The following is a 25,487-nucleotide window of genomic DNA, read 5'->3' as shown; positions in this document are numbered from 1 at the left end:
GCTAGAGAAACCACTGTTTAATATGGTCCTGCAGACCTCCTGGAGAGCATATAGCATGATCTTACTGTTCATAAATAGTCTGCTGACTACAGTTTTGCAACAGTAACATTATTTGATATAGATTTCACCTTCCTTTCAAGAATATGATAATAGAAACGGGACACCTGACTTAACAAACCACAAGACTGACCCATCATGATAGTTCTTATATTCCTGTTCACCCAAACAGACTGGTCTGGTAAAGGTTTTCAAATTCCAGCTCAAATCCTGAGGCTAGACAATTTCTGGAAAAATACTTCTTCCCTTTTTTTCCTTAGTTTTCCATTGGTTTATTGGCTTTTTTTTTTTTTTTGGCTTTTTTTTCTTTTTTTCCTTTTGGACAGGTTAGATTAGATACAGTTACAATGTTTGATACTGAAATAACTTTAATCTGTTAATCAATGTGCAGAATCCTTTGGGATAGTGCACAGTGATTAAAGATAGATACAGGTTAGAAGTTTAGCAGGAATCGTTTCAATGCATTAATGATGCACATCACTGATAGTGCAGAATATGAGCAGACACTTGGATTTCAAGAAATTGCTCAAGACATCAAGTGAGATCCAAGTTGACTATCATATACATTGAAAGGAAGTTATCAGAGATGTCATTTACTGTCTATCACAAGAAGACATGGTTTTGCCATGGCACATATCAGTAGCTAATACACACAGTCTCTTTCTAAAATGCCACAAAAGACAAAGCTTTCATTTTACCGCTGTAAAATATCTGAGCATTTTCAGGTGATGTCACTGCACAGCTTTTATTTCTGCTCTGCATAACTACCTTTGCATGACTGTGGCAGTTATTTTAAGTTTCTGCAGCTCTGTGGTGCTTGGTTATGTTCTTTAATTTGCTGTACTGTTCTTGCAGAACATGTTTCTTCTAATGCCAGCGATAGTGAAAGTAGCTACAGTAAGTTACTGCTTTCATTAGAGTCCTTTTATTTTGCATTGCTTGTTCTGTTTCTTTTATTTTGTTTCTTTCCTTGCTATTCTTTTGTTAATGTTAAAAAGATCACTGGAGCAAATGGCTTGGAATTCAAATTTATGACCATGTCTTGAGTACAAAACTATAAAAGAAAACAGGCAGACTTTATAAGAGAAGGGAGAAAGGTTGTTACTTGTGATGTATTAGGGCCATAAAACTAAACCTGGCTTTGGGTAGCCTATGCAAATCAGGATTATTTCATTTAGTGACAAAACTTTATTTCAGTGGGGGTGGGGGGTAGTTTCTTGATGATCTTTTAAGAGTAAAGTTACTGCACAGCCATAATCAAATCTGTAATAGGCATCCTTTTTACAAGGTCACAATTTTTACTTGCATTTCTGCATGCCTGTATGGATGGCTAAGAAACAGTCCCAGAAATTTTATTGAGCCCTTAGTTTTCACAGTACAGATTTCCTAATTCATACTACTGTCTTAAAAAAAGGTAAGATAGATCTTCACTGCTTAGGCACTGCCACTGACTGTCACTGACACCATGTAGGTGGAGGTTCCAAACCTACAACCTGATTTGCTTGAATTTACAGACTCCATGTGATCATATAACAAAGAGACAGATTGTATGTTCTGGGTAACTCTTAGTTATGCCCGTAAATTTAACCAATATTTTTTGGAAGTTCTGAAAAGCAGAAAAAAAAACCAAGGCATTAAATAAATTCCCTGGAAGTGTAACAGAAGTTACAGAGTGCTTGCTAGATCACCCAGTTTCATTTATTCAAGCCATTTGCTTAACAAATCAAGTTTTCCACCAGTCACTCAGCACTTGTGCTAGGCACCCACATACACTCAGGTAATAAATGGTATCATACTTCATGTTTACTAGTCCTGATACAAGGCATAGCAATTGAGCTCTGTTGATAAACACTGGTTTGTTTCAGCAAAACAGCTAACCTTATCCTATCCAGAAATGGTAAATTAGTTTGTATTCTCTTGTATTGAAAAGGTTTCCTTGGAAAGCAATTGCCAGAGTCACAAGAAAATAGCAGGCACTCTTGAATTGTCAAGATCCAATTCTGAACTGTTTTATTTTTAATGTGCCCTCTACTTGGGAGGAAAGGTGAATTTTTTTATTATTATTTTCATATGGAGATATAAGATGGTCTTTCCCCTGACTGACTTTACAATCAGAAATTAATCAAAGGGTTAAATTTTCAAAAGTTTGCACAAGTCAGATCTCATCCAGATCTGTGTATTTCAGGGAGAGCTCAGGGTAAAAGCCCAGAGGAGAATCTAGGCTTAATAGGAATGCCCAGCTGCAGCCAGATATTTGGGGAATGTCCACAAAAGCCTGTTAGCAAATTTGATCATAAGGCAGGCCCAGTAGCCAATTCTTTGTTGGCTGTGTAATAGCTTAAAATAAAGTGTGTTTTTTGAGGTGCAAGAAAGGTAATAGAAACTATTTGGGAAAGTTAGCTGAACATATACTTGGAAGAAAAAGTAGTGCTGGAGTAATAAATGCCCAATAAATGCCCTCCTTCTAGAGTGGTTTCCATCTGCACAAGCTCTGCTCTCACTCCAGCAGCATCCTTTGGGCTGGATTTTCCCATACATTAGTGTATGTCCAACAGCTTCTGCTTGGTGGAGAAGATGCTGGCAGTGATTTCTTCTCTGCTGACAGAATAGCTATGCCATTAAGGAGCAGAGGAAGCCCATCTTAGATTGTGTCAAATGAAAGAGGCTTTAAAATACAGAACCTGGTGCCCAAAGGGCCTGATTTCATCTGCTAAGGATTCATTGGTGTGTGCTAACATGATATTTGAAGGCATGACCTTGACAAATTAGCAGCTGTGGTTCCCAGATGGAAATTACTGTTTCGGATGACCATGGTGGCACCTGAAGTCTAACCTGATTGTGTTCGATTTCCACGTGGCCATGGTAAATCAGCATATCTCCTGTGGAGAATTAAAGCCCTCCTGATTCCAGATGATTAGTCTTTGAATCTTCAGATACGAGATCTGCTGTGTTGACAGCATATCCCATTGCACAGCTCATCACAATGTTTCTCCCCTAGAAACATTGTATGTCAGAAACCAAGCAAAATCAGATGACAGTGAGAGGCAGGTGGTCAGAGAGTGAAGTCAACAAATTTTGAGGGATGGAGATAAAAGAGATGAGGCCTGTCAAAGGAAGTTCTCTTTTCACTGCAGTTCTCACTTTGTGGGACTGAGAAAGGATGCTACACTGTAAAAGCTTATCAACATCTCTGATGTGGGAAGAATAATTACCAGACATAGTCCTAGAAGATTTCCTAATGTATTCCTCACTGTCTCCTGATTTATTTATTTCTAATGGAAAAAAAAATAAAAAATGAGTGTCCAAGGTAACATTCCTGGCAGAGGAAGACAGCATGCAATTAATATTTCTTCTATTCTTGTTTGCATCTGGGTGGCAGGGAATGGAGTCCATCATCAGCCAGTGCTACAGAACCAAGTTTGTATTAACTCCATTTGGACTCAGCCATGTTGCAGAGTTGTTCCTTAGTGTGACGCAGTGTCACTTTGAGAGGAGTCTGTGTATTCAGGGTGAGGCACTGCAAGTTATCTTGCAAGGACACCATGTGTCTTGACTTGGAGACTCATCTAGCCCTCAATCTGTGCACTGGTGACATGGAGTATATTGATGACATGCAGAGGAGAAAAAAGGAGGGCTGAAAAATTCATGGGCAATGGAGAAAACTACTGGAGGAATCAATAGGTTTGCATGGGGTTTTGACTCTGTCTGTGTGCCTCTTTCCATTTCTGCTTTCCCAGAAAATTAGCAGGAAGAAAGGGGTTGCCTGCCCCACCGCTTTCTGAACTGTGGCAAGTTGTGGCAGAGTGGCTGGCTGTAAAGCTTCCTGGTGGAAAAGGATTTGGGAGTGCTGGTCAACAGCAGCTGAACATGAGCCTGCCTGTACCCAGGTGGCCAAGAAGGCCAGTGGCACCCTGGCCTAGATCAGCAATGGTGTGGCCAGCAGGAGCAGGGCAGTGATTATCCCCTGTACTGGGCACTGCTGAGGCCTCACCTCAAATCCTGTGTTCAGTTCTGGGTCCCTCACAAGAAAGACATTGAGGGGCTGGAGCGTGTCCAGAGAAGGGCAAAGGAGCTGGGGAAGGGTCTGGGACACAAGTCTGATGAGGTGCAGATGGAAAGAGGTTGAGGTGAGGTGTGGCTAAACTTTTCTCCCAAGTAACAAGCAAGTTGTCTCAAATTGTGCTAGGGAAGATTTAGATTAGATTTTAGACGGAATTTCTCCACTGAAAATGCTATCCAGCATTGGAGCAGGCTGTCCATGGATGTGGTTAATTCACCATCCCTAGAGGGATTTAAAAGACATGCTCAGGGACATGGTTTAGTGGGACTTGGCAGAGTTGGACTTGTCTTTTCCAAACTAAATGATTCTGTGCTTCTATGATTCTATGAAATGAGCAATTCACACCTTGTCCAGAAGAAAATGTGTGTGGGTAAGAAATGACTGGCAAATGCAGGGTGTTCTCCTGCAGACTTCTCATAAATCCCTATAAAAACTGCCAGTTGGAGTCCAGAGTGAGGTGTCCTGCATTTTTTCTAGTGTGTCTCTGGCAATTGTTTTAACACATTTCTCTAACTTTTGCTTCTCATGATGATCATTTAGTGAAAAGTAGATAGTTTCAAAACCGGTATTACTTGATCATTCCTAGAACCATTCCAAAACAGCAATATTGAAGGCTTCTGAGAAATGTCCAGGCTGTGACCTGGACAGTGAGGAATAAGGGGGTTAAAAATCAACTGGGCTTTTTCTAGGAGATGCTCTGATGTGTTCATTACTTTTTAGAAAAATATATTGCTTAAAAATTTGAGTATTTGGCTGAAGTATTGCTTATGTCTCCAGGGTTAAAAAAACAGAAGTCAGACATTTTTTTATTTCAAAAATATAATTTAAAGTCCTCCAATGTGGTCTCAAAAGAAAATTCTTTGACCACTTCTAAGCCACAAGAAGTTGCAAAAACTAAACCAGATTTCTTCTGCCAGTGCCCTCAACACTGGGTTTGTTATGAACAGTAGGTCTGAAGCCAACAGTGGAATATTCTTTCTGCCAGCAGATAACCCTCAGTTCTGTTAATTTCAGGGTGAACCACAGACACATTTGAGAGCAGAATCCAACTCTTTATAAATAATATAAGTATTATAAGTATTTTGGGGCCAGGAACAAATGCTGGCTTGATCTTAAAGGGGATGAGTTGCTACACAGCTGCTGCTGAATCACACAGCCATGCTCTTATGAAGTCTATGGTAGTTTATTTTTTCCCATTCTCAGCAGTAAAGCCAAGTTTGCAGAGTTGTATATAAAGTCCTGGTCTAGCAGAAAGTTGTTCTTTTTGTGATAAGGACACATGCAGCCAATTTTGACTTATCGCTGGACCAGTTAATCAAACTCTGATTTAAAGTTTATTTTGAGTTCTGTAACTTAAAATGTTCTGATTTATTTTTCAAACCAAGCTTGTAAGGACAGACTTTTTACTATGGACTCATCAGATTTTATTTTGTGAGACATGATTTTCATAATGGGCATGGATTTCAAGTCTCTCTCCTGCATATGTGCTGTAACACTCTTACACATAGTTCAGTAAAGGTTTTTACAGCTGTCTTCAAAATTACACACACACTGTTGTATCTGTTTAGTCTAATTGCATAACTGGTTGTGATTGCACCAATTACCTAGAGAGGCATAACTAAAAGTTAAAAATAAGAAGAAGTGTAGAAAAAAATTTTGACTCTGTCAGCACATCATCAAGTCACTCTAATGAGATTTGAAGATTCAGAACAAGGTTAAAGTAGTCCTGATTATTAAAATAGGTTATTGATTATTAAGGGCACTTGCATTGGCTCCACAGAATTGCTGTATTATTCAGGCATACTCAAATTGGCACAAGTACTGAAGTCTCATTTTATACCCACACAGCTGTATTGATCTTTGCCCATAGACAACTTTTCAGTCATAAGTTCATGCTCAGACTACTGATGATCTTTTTACATATTGGGTTTCCAGCCTTTCATGGCTATCAGTGTATTTCCAAAAATCATGTGTTCATATAAACAGGACCCCAGCAAAGGGATTTTGAACCAAATAGAGGCTGGGATATTGTCCAGTGTGGTCGGTGCAAAAGAAAAAAAGGAAGAAATTTATTTTGCCAAAATCTTGCAAATACAACTCAGGTAATTCATACATTAGCCCAAAACCTAATGGATGGTAGTAGTAAAATAAGCTTTCTTTGATTTTAAATCCATATGAGCAACAAAATTCAGACAAGAGCTTGAAAATTAAATTAATTTGGCTCATCTAGAAGAAATTCAATGTGTATTGATGGTAACCACCACCATTAGTCCAAAAATTTTAATGAGCCCAAAAATTCTCTTTGATTTTTTAAAATCATAAATAACTTCTAGCTGTCTTCACTAGTACTACTTTTTTTTTTTTTTTAATTTTTATTTATCTCTGTTCAGATTTTTTCATTCACAAACATTTATAGGATGCCAAAATCTATGCATTTCCACTGCATGAGTTGCTGGATGAGGGAGAGTGTTTGTTTACATGGTGGCTGCCCCATGGCAGCTCACAGCAGCTCTCCCACCCCGTTACTCACATGATGGGTGCAGGTCCACCAGACCTGTGGAAGCCCTGGATGTTCTGGCCAGGCAGTAGGAAAAGGGGCCTGTTTATGTGTTACATGAAAAATGCCTGATACCTACCATGTCTACAATGAAACTGGTTTTGAGTCTTTCACAGGCTCTCTGCCATCTAATCAGAAAGGAAAAACAGAGGCATCACACTAAATCCATTTCAATCCATCCTACCCATCTGAAACCCTATAAAATCCCTTAAAAAGGTTAAATTAATACTACTTAAGAAATTTAACTGGCAGCACAGGACCTTGCTGCCCAATTTATAGAGGTTAGGAGTTATAACAAACTCCAGGTTATTCTTCTATTCCCAAGCATGAGAAAACACCAACAGGCATACTAAGAGCAAAGGGAAGCAGGGAGTGGTCCTGAGAAAGTGAAAGTTCTCCAATAATTTTACCCATAAGTATATTGCATTTAGGAGACTTTACCTTTTTTTGTCTTCTGTTTCCTTATTTTATTTATTTTCTTCTCTTTTTGACTTGATGGGATTTTACTGAAGAACAGGGGAATGCACCAAAATCCTACAGGAAGGTCTTTTTCTTTTTTTCTCTTTTTGTTTTATCTGTTAAATGTCACAAAGATTTTCCAGATCAATACAGCTAACCTGTGCTAATTAATCTGTTAATGTGGATGTTAAATGAGGCTTAGGCAAATGATAAGAGCCTGTGTCCTGATGGATTTCACAGTATCTTACACCTCAGAGCCATCACAAGGTTATAGCAATCTGATTATTGATTGACTCTAGAGCTCATCATTATACTTAATACTTTATGGACTACTTCAAAACCATGCAGTACTGACTGAGTGGAGATCATTAAATAGTACCATCTGGTAAAGTTAACATGCAAACAGCTTCTGAGGACCTACAGGATTTTGTCTGGACAGTACATGGCAGGATTTTATTCACTTAGAAATATAAGCTTCCTGAGTCCTTTTTCCAGAAAAGAAAAGCAGTGGAAATGGTGTAGCTTTTCCCTACACTCACACTCCCGTGTTAGGTCTGGAACTGAGGGCTGAAGACCATTACCTCAGGAAGGTGTCTGTCTTTAAGTCCTTGTATATCACAGTCAACCTCAAAGTTTCTCGTTGCTTACTGCAACCCTTTCCAATGGCTTAAACTTCAGCACGATCTGAGTGGGCTGGATAATTTTTCTTTACATTCAGCCTGGCCACAGATTCACAAGACATCTGTAAAACAGGCTTGTTTTTCTCCATAGCCCATACCCTACTGCAAGTGTTGCTGTACCAAAAGCTTTAGCATAGGGACATGTCTACCAGAGACTGGGCAAAAAAGAAAGTAAAATCTGTGCTGACTTGTCAGTGCTGGTTATAAATCTGCACCAAAGCCAAGTATTCGTCCACAGGAAGAAAAAAATTTAAAAAATAACAATAGTTCCAGAGTCTGTTTGCCTCCAATTGCTATTGGCACTGTCACTCCCATGAGATTCTGCTGTTTAATTGCAGATATCTCTATCTGGCCTTGCTGTTTACGTGCTGTTAGGGAACAATGGAGAGAAATTCACCCTTCTGACTTTTCCTCTCCTCACAAAGTAGGCATGTTAAATAGACATGACTTAGAATAAGTACTTGTTTATTTGTAGGCAGCCATTGGTTCCAAAGAGTATCTGGGGACTAGCTTAGATATAAGCACTCAAGCCTCAGGTTTCTGAAATTAGTGAAATGAAGCTCCTGCTGTGGATCTGCTTGCTACTGAAACAAATATTTTCAAGTTTAAGATGGTATTTGTACAGACAGGCTCCCCTTCATTTGTTTGGTATGCGATGGCTTCATCGCCCACCCCAAGACCGACTTTCTCAGGCTGCTAAAAAATATAGCCTTGGCTCCTGTGGGGTAGAGGACAGACAGTGTCCATCCTTGTCCAGCCTGTGGAGTAGATTTTTTCATCTCCAGAAAAATGAGACATCCTGAGTTTTACATCACCCCTAAAATTTACTGAGAAACTTAAGGGAAACCAACACGTGATGCATAAAACCTAGTGTAACAATAATTTTAGGTTTCCAACTTTGCAAAAAGCCAAAAAGTGGTTACCATATCAAACATTTGCAAACAGAAAATAAAACTCCTTGTCCACACTCTTTGTATGTTATGTGGTCTTGTCCTCAAATGTCTAATCTCTTCCTTTTATTAAAAATTATGTTCTCCTTTGCTGCTTTAGCACCATTGCTAGGCAGGAGTTGGTCCTGTCAATTCTCTCCTAACACATCAGTACAATTTTTTATTTGCTGTTCCTGTCATTGTCAATAATTACATTATTTTTACTTGAAGAGCTCTCAAGAGCTCTCTTACACATTTATTACTGCTGCCTAGATACTATATCACACACACAAAAAAATCTACCAACATAGCAGATTCAAGGGGTGGGAGTCAGCTTCAGATTTAAACACAAAAATTTTGTACCTACTTGAGAGCTAAGCTTTACAAACAAAGTTTGTTAATACAGTTAGTGGAGCCTCAAGGGAAACTCGACAGCAGGCAGACTACTTCTGGGTGAGGTGTAGCCCCCTCTAAAGCCTATAGGTATTTCCATCAAGCAAGGCAGCACTCTTCTCCTGTATGTGCACACCTTGGTTTGGCAGGAGCCCACCAGAATAATATAACACAGGCTCACGTGCCTGCAAGTAGATGAAACAAAGGCAACCCTGTCTATTTTGTAAAGCACTGGTATGCCTTATGATACTCTTTTTTCTGTAGTATCTAAATTAGTTGCAAGATCCCATCTGTGGATCTTCTCAGAGACAAGCCCTGAACTGAGCAAAAATAAAATCATTATTTTAAACTGTGCTAAGTTGTATTTAGAACCTGCCAGAGCCCTCAGGTGGTACCAAATATGTGACAGTGACCCAGAAAGAGAAATGAGCAGGAATTATTCATGCCTTAGGTGAAGAATCCTACTCCCTGTTCTCTTGCACTCCCTTGGATGGGAGGACAGTGATGAATCGCTTGCGCCCAAGTCAGGGTCCATATGAATGCCTTGTTCCTCCAGGCAAATTTGTCTGTTTTAGTCCCCTAAATATCACCATGAGGAAACAGCACTGTCCTGAAAGGGAGAGGGAAGACAAATGTATAAAATATAATGCTGTGAGACCTTTGCTGAAGGTCTTCAAAAGCTGCCTAGACATGATCCTGTACAACCTGTTCTAAGTGCTTTAGCGGGGTAGAATTGGACTAGATGATCTCCAGAAGCCAAAAGTCCCTTTCAGACCCAACCATTCTGTGAGTCTGTGATTTGTGTTCAGGGAAAGGATAAGAAAATAGCTCATAGCTAGATGTTGGGTTGTGAATGCACTAGATTATGGAGGCTATGCACTGAAAAACCATCAGCCAATATATACATATATATATTCAGTGCACAAAAATTTTTCTGTCTAGGTAGCCTGTTGATTTACTCTGCAGCAACATGTTAGGGCCTTAACAATATGAAAAGCATTGCATCTTAAATTGCTGCACTATCCTTGTAAACAACCTTGTTTCAAATGACAAATAAAGGCATGTTGCACATCAATAAAAAAGCCCAATATCAGCAAATAGATTTGAAACACATGGAGGGAGAGGGCGGGGAAGGAAAAAACTGTCTCCATACCTGGAAGTTATGATGGACTTTGGAATGGTTCAGGTGAGAGGCTTATCAAGAGAGAACTGTTGAACCTGGTCTGTCTCTATGTGAAGCATTTTATCAAACTTAAGTACCTGACATGTTGCTCATCAGCTTCAATCTCTTCTCTTTCTTGTCTCATCAGGAGGCCAAGAGGACTGCATCCTTTCTTATGAACCTGTCACAAGACAGGAAAGTAAGTTTTATCTTCTTTTCTATCACTCATCCTTATGTTTTTTGTTTCAGAGTTTGGGGGCCAGCAGAGTGGTAAGCCTTGCTTTGCCAGTTCCAGATTCACTGTGCCTTCCTTTTCTTGTACTCTCATTCTATTTTCACATGAAAAAAACTGTTATGGTATTCCTTGGAAGCCACGACTTCTTAAAATTCCAAGGACTCTTCTCCCCAGTACATTCTCATGTACTTTACTAGTGCAGAAAATTAATTAGTCTAAACAATACTGATGTAGATTTTCTAGATTTACTGCAATATTGTTACATGGAAAGCCTTTATTATTTTGCTTCTCATGTGGTATGTGCTACTGTCCAGGGCAGACAAACATATGTAAAGGCAACTTAAAATGGGAGCAGATCCATCTGGTTTAATGGGGGATGCACTCATATAACTTGAAGTGAAAAAAAGGCTACGATAGTCTTTCTATACCTCATGGAAGAGTCTATCTGTGAGCATTTGTGAGTGGCCTTGTTGAGTATAGCAAATATATCTATGCTTCTACATAGGCATGTGGCTTATGCATTGACCATCACAGAGTGCTGCAGTGGTTCTCATTCCATTGCCTTTTTTCATGTCAGTAGATAAAATATTCATCAATAAAATGTGCACCAAAGTTTTCACTTCATATGTAAAGACAACAAATCTGGTTAGTGATATTTATAGGGTGCATTTATTTGTTATTGTGGGTAAGATCATCAAAATGTGCCTTTCTTTTTGTTTTTCAGTAAATTACACCAGGCCAGTTATTATTCTGGGTCCTATGAAAGATCGGATCAATGACGATTTGATATCTGAGTTCCCTGATAAATTTGGGTCATGTGTACCACGTAAGTATGATTTTACTCCTAGTACTGAAGCTGAGTGAATGGAATCCCTTGGTGTCACACATTAACTGAGTTTCTATGGAAGCAGCATCCATGAACTATGCATCGTTGCATTTCTCAAAACTCTTTTTTTTGTCAGATACAAAAGGGGAAAGTAACAAATTTTAAAAAATTTTGAAAAAGGTTATGAACATCTGGAAAAAAATTCTGAAAAGTTTGAAATTCTGGTAAAATGTGAAATGTTTCAACTCAATTGCCCAGCATCCACCATAATACACACCATATATATGATATATATATATATATACACATATATACAATCCACCATAAATATACAGAATAATCTGTGATTTGTGTGAGATATAGACTGTTGAATCAGAAAGCAGTGTTAGACCCTGAATCAAGCAGAATATTTATATCTTGGAACATTAGAGCTTGCTGTTTATTTGAGGGCCTAATTGCAGTTGTACTTCATATTAAGTGGTTGTCTCTGGCAATACAATAACTTAAAACTACTACAGATGAGAACAGAATCACACTTATAAATATGGCTAAATTGAGTTGATGAGATCACAATTCATTTTATCATCATAATAACATTAAATTTAAAATATGAAATGCATTTTATATTTGAGGTTTGTGTGTTTCTGCTGAAAAAGGTGGAATTCTGGTAAACCCTAATTTTATTTTAGCCTGTATTGATTTGAGGTAAACATCAGAAGGTATTACTACAAAAAGACAACTTTATTGTCCTAGCTCCGTTGAAAACAATATGTAGTAGCCAAAAGATCTGCTCTCAGATGTGAAGTGCCATCACTTAGAGCAGACCCAGCATTGCCCACTGAGCAAACCATGGCTGCATTTTTTGCACTGAATGTTTTTGCTTCTTGATCTTCTGTCTCTTGTTTCACACAGATACCACACGGCCAAAGCGTGACTATGAAGTGGATGGGAGAGATTATCATTTTGTCATTTCAAGAGAACAAATGGAAAAAGACATCCAAGAGCACAAATTTATAGAAGCTGGGCAGTACAATGATAATTTGTATGGAACTAGTGTCCAGTCTGTGAGATTTGTGGCAGAAAGGGTAGGTTGATAGTAGTTTTATTGCTGGTGCAACATGATCTGCTTTGTTTCCACATTGTGTCTCAGACATGATTCTCTGCCAAAAATATAAAATAGGTGCAAAATGGCATGCTAATATTTATAGGCTTTATAATGACTCCACAAGTGGAGTCTCTGACTTTGAATGACATCATCCTTGGCACTGTCTGTACTTGGATGTAGTGCCGCGGATTCAGGGTTCTAACACAGTGCCTTAAGTACTTCTCAAAACAGCCTCTGCTCTTCCCTCAGTAAGACAGGGAGGTAAACTAAATCACTTTCACAGAGGCAAAAGAACCAACCACACAAAGATTAAATTATTTGCCTCAGGTGACACAGGGAGTCTTTGACATAAACAAGAACTGAATTAATCACTAAGAATGTGGACATCCTATTGCTTTTATGAAATCATTTTCCTCATCTCAAGAAAATCCTCCTGCCCCTGAAAATTTCATCCCAGTAAAAAATAAATCCCAAGTTTGTTCTTGTATCACCAGTGTGTATTTATACTGGCACCAAAGCAAAAGAAAGAATAGTGGAGGGTAGTGGAGCGCATGCCCTGGGGTCCCCCTTCCCTGGTGTGCCAGTAATGGTCCCATTCCAGGGCACTGCATTGCCGATTTGCTTCCTATCTTTTGGCTGGTCTGCAAGCATGTCTGCAAGAATAAACACATGCTCATCTGTTTCCAACAGGGCAAGCACTGTATACTTGATGTGTCAGGAAATGCTATCAAACGACTACAAGTTGCACAACTCTATCCCATTGCTATCTTCATTAAGCCCAAATCATGGGAGCCTCTGATGTGAGTATAAACTTCTTAAAGCATCTATTTTTTCAGGTACAACCTGAAGTGGCACCACAAAGGTCTTGTGTCTACATTTTGCTTGTTGTCTAAAATTAGTAATAATGAGATGAAGTAGGAAGAATACCCTCAGAGCCTGTCATCCTGGTATCTCAAAGAACAAGCCATGGCTTTGAACCTTTCAGACTGGCACACATGGGCTTGTGTGCTGGACTGTGAAGGACACCCTGCCAGTGCTTGGTGTACTTGCTCCAACCTGTGCAACAAGTTCACCAGGGACTCCCTCACACAGCTTGGCTTGTCCCATGCATCCTCGGGTGCTCTTGGGGTTTAGAGTCTGGCCAAGGGCACGAACCCGGGATTAAACCTGGGTCAGTCTTGAGGCATGTTCCTCTTCACCAGCCCTTCATTTACCTGCAGGTCTGTAAGAGGATAGGCAAGGAACCATGGGACTGGAGAGGGGCAGACATTTAGAAGAATGAAGGACAAGGCACCAGCTCCATGCTGCCAAGGCTGTCCAAGGCACATACTTTGGGGGATAAGGTCAAAACTCAGTGTAAGATCAGTAAGATGAAATTCAGCATACACAAAGATAAGAAAATGAAATGCAGGACTACAAGCAGGGAATAATTTAGCTTTAGCACTGCAGAAAAGCATCTGGCAGTTGGGGTGGATCACACAGGAATACGAATGGATGGGTAATGTGGTTGCAAAAAAAGGAACTTGCCACTGTGGGTTGTATTCATATCAGTGTTGTATAAGGACACAATAGACTGCTATTTTGTTTTACTGGGTATATACTGGTTTATACTGGGATGAGGCCTCAGCTGGAGTGCTGGCCTGATTCTGGGTTCCCCCCTGCTTGTGGAGGAGGAGCAGAAATTATCTAGTGTCACAGAGAGAAGGCTGAGGAGTGAATATGGAATTGATATTCATCCTGAGTTAAAACTCAGGATAAAATACGTGGTTATACATGGTTATCAAGTTGTTTTCCATGGACACACACAGTTATGCAAGAGCTATTAGCTTAATTTGCTGTGATAAGGGTGTAATTTTGAACTCTGTGCCCATTCCATTCAAAATTATTATTGACAACCTGGATGAGGGCATTGAGTCTTTCATTAGGATATTTGCAAACAACACTAAGCTGGGAGCATGTGTTGATCTGTTGGAAGGGAGGAGGGCTCTGCGGAGAGACCTGGAACAATTGGGTCACGGGCAGAATCCATTAAGATGATGTTTGATAAATCCAAGTTCCAAGTCCTGCATTTTGGCCACAATAACCCCCTGCAGCACTACAGGTTGGGGACGGTGTGGCTGGGCAGTGCCCAGGCAGAAACACACCTGGGGGTACTTGTGACAGGTGCATGGACGTGAGCCAGCAGTGTGCCCTGGTGGCCAAGAAAGCCACTGGCATCCTGGCCAGGATCAGGAATAGTGTGGCCAGCAGGAGCAGGGAGGTCATTCTCCCCCTGTACTCAGCACTGGTGAGGCCTCACCTTGAGTGCCATGTCCAGTTCTGGGCCCTCAGTTTGGGAAGGACGTTGAGATGCTGGAGCGCGTCCAGAGGAGGCAACGAGGCTGGTGAGGGGCTTGGAACACAAGCCCTGTAAAGAACGACTGAGGGAGATGGGATTGTTCAGCCTGGAGAAAAGGAGACTCAGAGGTGATCTTATCACTCTCTACAACTCCCTGAAAGGTGGTTATGGTCAGGTCAGTCTCTTTCTCCAGGCAGCAACTGACAAAATGAGAGGACACAGTCCTGAGCTGAGCCAAGGGAAATATAGGTTGGATATTAGGAAAAAGTTTTTTACAGAAAGGGTTATAAAGTACTGGAAAGGTTTGCCCGGGGAGATGGTGGAGTCACCATCCCTAGATGTGGTTAAAAAAAGACTGGATATGGCTCTCAGTGCCATGGTTTAGTTGAGGTGTTAGGGCTGGGTTGGAGTCAATGGTCTTGAAGGTCTCTTCCAACTTACTGATTCTGTGATTCCCCTCCCCGAGGGCTCTGCAAATGCCAGGTAGTGCCATAGGTATGTGTTCGACAGCTAAAATGTTGGCACTCCCCCTCGTGTGACAGATGTGTGTCTGGTAACAGTGTGCCTGCAGCCACTGGTCACAGAGCCAGAGAATGCCAACATGCACGGTCTCTGGAATATGCATTTTTCCTGGCCCTGCCTTTGGCAATGAGCTTGTTGTATGTCCAGCCACATTGCAAGGAATGATTCAGAATATCTGGTACTTGCACAGCACCATCCTGACTTCCTGACTTTTCTTCCAGCCCTACAATTCAATAATATTCTGATTTTGTCGCTATATAGAAGGGGAAGGGTAGTTTGATAGCCTGCCTTCTGCATTGATTGTTTTAACAGAGATCTTTACGTACAGTTTTCCCATTCATAAAACATTTCCATTATTTGTTTAATGCTGGCATTGCCTTGGAGTGATTAAAAAAAACAAGTAAATAAAAGTGTCTCTTACTCTGAAAAATACATCAGGCAGAACCAGGAAAGTGGCAATAACATAAAGGCTTTGTTGATTTGATGTTAGAACAGAAAATCCTTGAATAGACTGAATGGTGTTATGAAGATGCAAAATATTATGACAATTATTCTGTTATTGAACCAAAACAATGCTAATACTTCACTTAGGGCAGAAAAACAAGTGGGCTGTTTAAGAAATGCCTGGTCTTGGCACTCAGTGCTATGGTCTAGTTAACAAGGTGGTGATCAGTCAAAGGTTGGACTTGCTGATCTTGGAGGTCTTTTCCAACTTAATGATTCTGTGATTCAGTCTTTTTTTGGTATGTAACTACTGCAACACAAAAAAGATAGGTTTATCTGTCATAATTATTACTCCTGTTCATACAAGTGAGTTGAAAGCTACTTCAATAGAAAAGTCAAAACACAAAAGACAAAAAATTTCTAATCATGAGATGCAGAGAAACAAAGGCAAAAGATTTATCCCTCATCAAATTGTCACATAAGGTTGTAGGCTCTCATTTATGCATGTGCTCATTTGCACCCATCTGAAGTGAGGGTAAGAAGAGTGAAGGGAGCATAAATCATGCACCTGCACTTGAAAGAACACATGGCCATTGCTGTAAACAAATTGCTCCATCAGCCCTTCCTTCCTTCCTCCCTTCCTCCCTTCCTCCCTTCCTCCCTTCCTTTCCTCCCTTCCTCCCTTCCTCCCTCCCTCCCTCCCTCCCCCCCTCCCCCCCTCCCTCCCTCCCCCCCTCCCCCCCTCCCTCCCTCCCTCCCCCCCTCCCCTCCATTTCGTCCCACTCCTACATGACTGCACCTGGTTTACTCCCAGAGGTCTGCTTGTTCATACCCCTCAGTCAGCCTCTGTCTCTAGAGGAATGAGACCAGTGAAGAAAGAACCAGCCAGAGTGAGCTCTTCACTGGGAGAGGAGGAAAACCCTGGAAAATATGCACTTTATTTTGAATTCACCAGCAGTGCAGGTCCCCAGCTAAGAAATAAGAAATAGAAGGCACTGCAATATGACAGCACTTTTTTCATCATGAAAAATGGACATCATGGTCCTCCCCCTTTTTCATCCTCTCTTCATAAGGCACAGAATGGGCAGAGTCAGGAATACAACTAGCACAGTTTTATACACCAGGCAAATCTACAACCTGAAAGTGTAATGCAAATTTCTACCTGTTTCAAAGTACTTCCTATTTTAAACACTTGTTTATATTTTTTATTTGTATTACCTTTTCTGCTATTCCAAGCAGAATAGCAGAAAATATCTTGAGGAAGACTTCTCAAAAATTTACCAGAAACCGATCTGAAAGGAAGAGGATGTTGTTAGCATTACAATATTGGTTAAGTGCCTGTAAAATGAAAATGTTATTTTGTCTAAGAATTTGCAGTGGCATGTCCCATTTCAAGACAGAGTTTTAGTTCAGTCACCTAAAGTAGGTGAAGCTGGTGTGGTCCACCTGAATTTGATTAGATCTCTTTCCAATAAATAGAATTAGTATTATTACTAATTTAGCAGAACAACACCCAGATTATATTAAACCTTTTAATATAATCTACAAATAACTGTCATAAATTTTAAAATAAATCTTTCTTGGCCTTCGTTTTATAAACCTGCTTTCTTCATGGCATTAGTATTTGCAAAGAGATTTTTCTAAGCAGTGTTCCCAGCTATATGGTTACTTATATAGGCAGGCAGCTTTAAGCCATTTCTGGAATCACCTTTTTGCATCCTGGACATCTTCCAGAATGTTTTTCAGAAGCCAAGTAGGAGTTAGCTGTAGCAAGTTCATACTGTTGTGCACTTCATAGAGCATTTTTTTTTTGTACCATCAGGTCCATAATTTCCTACATGCATCACCCATGGCATAATGTATACAGTCCATTACCACATAATCATATGATTCAGTGCAAGGCATGAAATCAGATTTATGCTTTCCTAGTTGCCTCAGAAAATTTCTGTCATGTTTTAAGAAAAAATGAATCTATGCTGTGAAAAAATGCTAGGACAAGCAAACTCCATTTATTATTGATAATTTGGACATCTACAGGCATATAAGGCAGTGAATGAGCATGAGCTTGAATTATTGCAAGTATACAGTGGTATTAATACTGAGCATGCATGGGCAAGACAGCTCAAAGGTCTTAAAGGTATTAAATAATGCTTCTGTTGAAACAGAAATGCTCCATCAAACAACAAAACATGGAAAAAACCAGAATGTTACTGTCTGTCTTTGTTTTTATACTTATTGGCACCCAATAAGCAGACAGTCCAACCTTATCCATCTGAGACCACCAGCTGAGTCTGGGAGGTACAGAGGTTCCTGAGGGAGCTTCAGGCAGGAGTGCTGAGTGCTCAGACTATGGGACATCCTGGATTCCAGACCTGTCTATGTCTCAAATCTATCTCTGTTAGCAGCTACCAGACTTGGGCCTTATATTTGGTTTGAGAATGTAGAACAGTGAACCAAAATAAAAATTTGGAGAAAAGTGAAATGGAAAATAGTCTGAATAAGTAGTTTTGTACTACATAAGAATTAAATTAAATTGAAAATATTGAAGTTGTCAGTGAACTGTTAGAAGAATTTGATGATTTTATTCTTTTACCAATCTCAATCCATCTGTGATTCAGTTGATCATACCTTTTAAAAGCCATTCTAGCAAGAATCTAAACTTTTTGATTACTTCCTTCATGTTTCTAGGGAAATGAATAAACGTCTTACAGAGGAGCAAGCAAAGAAAACCTATGATCGAGCAATTAAATTAGAACAAGAATTTGGAGAATATTTCACAGGTATGTTCTTATTAATACAATTTTTTTTCTCAATGTATTGTCTTCTATTGCAAAACTACTAGATCAACTCTGTCTTTGACCTAGAGCACCTATCAGTATAGTGTGCCCAGAGCAAGGACTTCTGCCTTGAGAGTATTGTTTCTTTGAAATTTAAGAGCAGTTGACTTAGGTTGAATTAAGGAGGCACTTGACTCCTCAAAAGTTTGATGTCCTGAGAGAGTATCTATGCCAAGGGAAATTGAGGGTTGAAAGATTGTAAAAATCAGAAAGGTTGTAAATCTGCTGCTGCCCACTGCTGAAGTAGGTTCTAAATCAAATGAAGTGTGGGAATTCCAACAGTGGGAATCTCTTGTGCTGCCCTCTCCAGGACAGAACTGCTAGTTCTCTGAACTAATCTGGCTCGGTCTTCTCAGTACGAGCAGTGGGATGGGTCTCTGTCATAGGCAGGTGCCATTGATTTGAACTTTGTTGTCATCTGCAGGGGTATGACTTTTCCATAACCAACATCTCAGTATGCCAGTATTCATTCTTATTCCATGAGTGTCTATGAGTATGCTGAAGATCTGCTGACACTGGATGATGTATCTCTGAATTAAAATAAATATTGATATGTTTTCTCTACTGCAGCTATTGTCCAAGGAGATAGCTTAGAAGATATATATAATCAATGCAAACTTGTAATTGAAGAACAATCTGGGCCTTTCATCTGGATTCCTTCAAAGGAAAAATTATAAATTAGCCACTGCACCTCTGATTACGACGGGAGAATATTTAGAAGAAAACTATAATATACTATTTGGAGGCTTTCCTGTTTTTGTTGCATTTATGTTCTTTGCAGTCAATGTGAATTTTGATGAATGTACAACACAAAGTGTTTGAAGCCATGAAGGACACTGATGGGTCAAAGGGTAGGAACAAAAAGACTTCTACCATATAAAGCAAATCTGTTGTGTGCTCAGAGCACGAGTTGTAGGTATAAACTTTTGACATGGAGACCCTCTGTCAAGGGGAGCTAAGCCACCTCCTGTGCCCACGCGGACATTTTGATCAATTTCAATGGCTGAGCTCAGTGTGTTGATTGCTTTAGAGAAGTTCCCAGCTCTTGAACCTCATATAGGGCTTGATCCTGCAAGGCGCTCAGCACTTGACCCCAATTCCTACACATGAGTAGCCTGTTGACTTGGAGTCGCTTGTGACCCTTCCCTATGCCATTCAGTCCCACCAGTTCCAGTAGGACTGTTCACGTGCTCAAAGCTAAGCACAGGCTTAAGCATTTTTGCTAGACCAGGGCCACATGCACCTTGCAAAATCAAGCTCAGAGTATTTGGTCCACGTCCTACTGAGGTCACTGTTAGGACACTGTGACCTGACTGGGAAGTGGGTCCTGTTCTAAGCTTGTCATTGCACATTTGTAGTTGGTACACCTCGACTTTGGTAACTATGCACATCTTTTGATTTCTGAAACCAAGTCAAGCATTTCTTTTTTCCCCTTTGGAAGCACTATTGCATCAGGAGCTACCAACAATATGGTTTATTTTGATGGTGTTTAGGGGTGGGAGAGGATGGAAGCATTTCACATCACACACACATGCACACAAACACATTCCCATGCGGACACACACATGTATGAGGATTCACAGCATCTATGTTAACAAGGAGGGATACAACTGGGAAAAGCTTTAAAATTTTTGATTGTCTATTTTATCATTTATATTGATAGAAGGCACTTAAAGATGGAATAATTTATAAAAATAAAAATATATTGATGTATAGAAACTAATTTCTATAGGTAAAATGTTTTTGTGAAGATATTTTGTAAAGATTAATTAATTGAAAGATTAAATATTTACACCCTTGTGCGACTGTCAAATGTAAAGAGGACCATCAAGTTGCATTATACCTCTTCCATAACAGATTCTCTATTATTAATGACAAGCAAGATAATTCCTTAAATTGTAGTTGTCAGCTTGTTTTTCTTTCAATTTAATCCTCTCCCTTGCCTCTGTTTAATCATGATGAACTTCTGTGGAAAGATCTCTTGAACTCACTGCCCTGTAGGAATTTTCTGAACACAAAAGGACAATGCATCTTTGAGAGGGGCAACTATTCAGAAGCAAAATGTCAGTGCTTAAATGCAGTTAATAATTTCTCTCTTAGGAAGGAGGCATCCTTAATCCCCAAATGTTTTATGATTCTTTCTGTTTCGTTCAGGGAAATAGAAAAAGCATTTGATCTTTCCTCTCTTTTCAGGCAGGTCACCAACTAACTTGTATCTTCATTCATTTCACAGTCAACAAGGGTCTTAAAAGCAAAAACTGAGGCAATAGACATTTGTGAGGGATTTGGGGAAAGTCTGTGGAATTGCAGTTTGGGATGTATGGAAGGAGAGAAGGACGTATTTTTTTCTCATTTCACATTGCCCTTCTTCTGTATACTAATGCCATTCTTCACTAACTTACAAGGGGACAACTGCAACAGATGCTATGACAGTAAAACTGAATTGTGTTTGCTGCTGCTGCTGGACCATGTTCTCTTTAAAACCCACGCTCCTGCCTCTGCTGCACTGCAGGAGCGTCATGCTTATAGCTGGTGGCTACAGCAGCCCTAATGCTTACAGATGTCTTAAGGGCAAATGCTGAATAGACTCCTCTGGCACTTGTCTGTCTGAAGCTTACATTGCTACACCCTGTCCAGCTGACAGGTCTACCCAGCCACCTTCCGCGGACAGCGCGATGAGCTGGATGTTTGCAAAAGCCACCAGCAGTGACAGGGTTAAAAATACGGGCATTTTAGTGGCTCTGAGCGGGCCGCTCATGCTTATTGCCCAACTATGGTAACTTTGAGAAGTTCACACTTCTTTAACTATTTTTCTTGCCTGGCCAGCGCAGATGTATAAACAAGGGTTTCAGTTCAGTCTCCAGAAGAGCTTTGTAATCAGAAGGGCTATAAACTTTTTTTTTTTTTTTTTTAATATAAATTAATGAATGCTTTGATTTTGGATAATTTTGCAGAAGTCCACAGAGTGGCCCCAGATCTTTGAAAGCCATGGATTTTTCCATGCTAGCAAAATACTATTGCCCCAGGTTGGGAAATAGTCCACCAGACCTGAAAAATCAAGTATCCTAAAGCAGGAACTTCATTCTAATTTTCAGCTCTGTTTTTAAGCAATCAATCACATCTGCTTCTTTGTTTCTTAGTTCAGCATGCAGCCTTTTATGGTACTATCCTATTAGTAACTGTTTTGCTTTGTCATGTGCTGTGCTTTACGGTGAACAGTAACACTACGGCTGAGTACAATCAATTTTTCCATCAGTCCTTGGTTACTGTAGTAACATTATTTATTTTTCCCTGTCTGTTGTTTGTGCTTCCATTTTAGAGTTGACATTGCACTTCTTTTTTTTTTTTTTTTAAATAAAACATGTATTTAAAAATAAATCGTCAAGAGAATCAGTGAGAGGTCTTATTTCCCTTAGGACTTGTACTCCCATTTGTTTTGTGTGTTGATGTTTTGCGTTCCATGTTGCAGCATCCTCAGAGCTGCAGTTCATTTTTGCATTGCAGCTGTTCAGATCATACTGGGTGGTAGTGGGAGGAGGAAGAAAAGTATAAGACTCATGTAAAATTACATCTGGTGAAAAAGAAAAAGTCCAAACTCACAACCCACAGCAATTGGCGCCTGACTCCATATTGGTGCTAACACAGCTTAGCATAATCAGATTCCTTTTCTGTCCATGTAAAGGACTTGGGAGCATCTAACCATGAGACCAATGCAAATGCTGGACCCTTTAGGAAAAGTGCCAGATCACACCCCTGGTGCTATATCTCATGTTCTGGCACAGTGTGTAGCACCGTAGGGTCTAAGCAGAATCAAAATTATCACAGCTTTTTGTCCACCCATGAATGATCACAATGACATCTTGCTAGCTTTGTGCAGATGTGCAATATTACAACTTAATTATTTTTCCTTGCCACAAACAAAAAAATTAAAAAATCTTCCATGCACTGACTCATTGAGAGCTTGCTAACAGGGCTCAGTGGAATGGCACTTCTTCACTGGTCTTACAGTCAGACCATCAACCAGTGAAAGAGCCTCTTTCTTGCTTAATCCCCCTTCCTACAGAGGTACCCTGTCCATGCTAGCGCTTTGTATTTTCTTTGGTAGTAAAGGCTGTTTCTAGATCAATATTCTGTGATGTAATTGTGTTTGTAGCTAGCATGGTTTGATGCTCCGGTGTGGATAGGGTCCTAGGAACCACTCGGTGAAGGTCAAGGATAAGAAATCTCTCCATTGCACTGAAATTACAAATCCTCATCCTGGAGAGCAGTGTGGTACCTGAGCTAATAACCACTATGAGCCAGCGACAGTGTCCTAGGTATGCAACATCCACCTACCTATTTACATTAGTTTTCTATGGAGAAACTGTTGGCATTACAACTTCGCTGTTACTCGCTCATCAGCACCCAGTCAAACTGTATTTTTGTTTTGGTTTTCTTGTATTTTAATTTTTATTGTTCAAATTGCATCTTTGACCAGAGGATTCAGCAAGTGAGAACACAATAGGATATTTGTAGGAAAAACCGTGTTGAGGAAAATGTATCAACCTCATTTTTAGATGCAGATTTAAAGCCATAAATATCTGCTATGTTCACAGAAAGTGGTCTTTTATCCTTCACAGCTTTTAATCTCAAGATTTTCCCTCTTGCACATTTTGCCTGTCATCTTATGCATGTGGTTCACTGTGCAACTGCATGCAAGTGCTCAAGCCCATTCCTTGGTGGAATAAACCATTATTTTCCATTAAAATTCAAACATTTTTTCAATTGGTTCAGAAATAAGAATGAGGTCATTATGCTAAAAAAAGAAAGTTTCCATTCTAGGAGACAAATCAGCATCAAAGCTATCAACAGATAACATCTAAAATCTCTCCAGTATATAGCTAGCCTAGATCCTCAGCCGGTGGAAATCACAGTCACTCCTCTGATTTCAATGGAGTCCATCCCATTTATACCACCTGAAGTTAAACATCCATCCTCCTCATCACACTGATATTTTTTGCATCTCTGTAAAACACCAAGGCCACCTGATTAAACACTAAGTGCGGCTCAGCACTTTCCATCACTATTTACTGCTTATTTTACTGTAACACCCAAAGGGCCAAGTCGTGGACCAAGATTTTTTTGAGGCCAGTGCTGTGAAATTGGTAACAAAAAGACACCCCAAGGGCCAAATGGATTTGCAGAAGGCTTCAGCTGCACTGACATGTCACCAAGAACTATAGGAACTACCACTTCATTTGCCCTTTTTGAGACTGTCTTTAAGGTGAAAAGCGGGATAGGCGATCCATCATCTCTCACACTACATTAGCAGCTTACACCTTCTGGCCCTACAGCACAGGCAACTTGCCCTGATGTAAAACAGCCCTGATGGGAGCCAGCATCCTAAGCAAGATCTTTGGTGGGGGGGAAAAAAGCATTAAAAAAAGGGGAAAATAATGGCAACACTGTTGGCTCTTAGTGGGATAGCAGCCTTCTAATTTCTGGACTTGTGCTCCTAAATTTGAATTGGCCAGTTTGAATTTCTGAGTGCAGCAGCCTGTACGCACCAAGCTGCTCCCTCCAGCACAATGTCCGGTGCGTGTCTCTTTAGCAGGATGTTTCTAAATCCAGCTGTAGTGTGGGGTACTCAGAATCTGAACTGGAGTTTACAAAACACCCTGTCCAGCTTACACTCCTGTTATGTGTAAATACTCTGCGCATCCATTTCATTTGTGTAAAGAATAAAGCACACACAATTATAAAAATTAAGCTGTATATTTCATACTAGCTGTGTCCTTGCTTATTTATTCCGGTCCAAGCTCTCAGCTGTGGTTCAGTTGTAAATGCTTGATAGAGTGTTTATAAATATGTCATGAATTTTATTATAAAATATTAATATTAAAGCATTTTTACACTTTATAGCAAATGGCTTCTTCACAAGGCATAATTTGTCTTTCTTCCTTGGAGCAGAATAGTAAAAGAGAAATACAACGCTTTTATTTTGTCTTGAGAAATTATCATATCTATCACACAAGACAGACACAAGTCTAGAATTAGGAGGATGTTTTGAAAAATGACTAAGACACCTTTTTCCTTCTTGCTCTTTTTTATTTCTTTTTCACTTCACACTGATATGAAAGTTGCCACCAAGAAGAGTCATCCTGAATCCTGAAGTACAAGCACTTTCTCCTTACCACAGTTCTGCTGTGAATTCAGTATCATCAGCATCTTGGTGAATAATTACCAGAATATTTTTCATAATTAAATAATCATTACATGTTTATGACATCACTGCACAGCTATGGGGAAAAGGACTGTAATAATTACATTATAGCTGCTTGTGAGCAGTTTAGTGGAGTATAAACTCACTCGTGCTATGGGATCCCAACAGCTCAAGAACTTTGGGGTTTGGCCATTCCAGGAATATCTTTGCAGATGGTTTGTGGGCTCCGGGGAGGCCATGTGAACATTGTCAGTCCCCAGCAGAGGCCGTAACATGATGGGGACACTGTTTTTGACACAGACAGTACTATCTACAGTCCACAGAGGACCACAGAGCCTCCATATGGCTCTGGGAGCCACAACTGAGACTATAGGGAAAAACTCTCGACACAGGGTTTTACATGTGCAATCACAAGGATGGTTAATTATGTAAACATTCATTGTGATGCTTTAGATGTCTCCAATAGATTCAAAAGAGGGAGATAATCCAAACAATTGACATTTAGCAGGGTCTTTTATTAAAGTACTTTCTTCTTCATCCTCTGTTTAGGTCAACCTGAGCCAATTCCCCAGACTATATTCTGCAGAAGCAAGAGAAACTTAGAAAACAATCTTTATAAAGTGAGACAGAAACTCCTCAAAATTGTAGGAAGCTAGACATGCTGTGATGATCAATTCAGGC

General features: G+C 39.9%; 1 protein-coding gene across 21 annotated transcripts in view; it reads left to right on the top strand.

Moving 5' to 3' along the window:
- Positions 1–24,388, top strand: part of DLG2 (discs large MAGUK scaffold protein 2) — a 991,421-nt gene extending 967,033 nt beyond the window's left edge. For 13 of the 21 annotated variants that reach the window (XM_088051071.1, XM_088051059.1, XM_088051057.1 and 10 more), the window contains 7 exons: positions 913–954; positions 10,446–10,496; positions 11,257–11,358; positions 12,271–12,443; positions 13,154–13,263; positions 18,456–18,547; positions 19,175–24,388. In XM_088051071.1, the coding sequence (XP_087907197.1) occupies positions 913–954; positions 10,446–10,496; positions 11,257–11,358; positions 12,271–12,443; positions 13,154–13,263; positions 18,456–18,547; positions 19,175–19,281 (677 nt within the window). In that variant the 3' untranslated portion in view covers positions 19,282–24,388. The remainder of the gene's footprint in view (positions 1–912; positions 955–10,445; positions 10,497–11,256; positions 11,359–12,270; positions 12,444–13,153; positions 13,264–18,455; positions 18,548–19,174) is intronic. The other 8 variants (XM_088051060.1, XM_088051056.1, XM_088051062.1 and 5 more) reach the window with 1 other exon arrangement.
- The last annotated feature ends 1,099 nt before the right edge of the window (positions 24,389–25,487 follow it).

This window comes from Pseudopodoces humilis, chromosome 2 (assembly GCF_049639895.1).
Source record: "Pseudopodoces humilis isolate 2021_Gansu_Grassland_sample_001 chromosome 2, ASM4963989v1, whole genome shotgun sequence".
NCBI lineage: Eukaryota > Metazoa > Chordata > Aves > Passeriformes > Paridae > Pseudopodoces > Pseudopodoces humilis.
The sequence above is the reverse complement of the archived record's forward strand: the minus strand, read 5'-3'. Positions and strand labels throughout refer to the sequence as shown.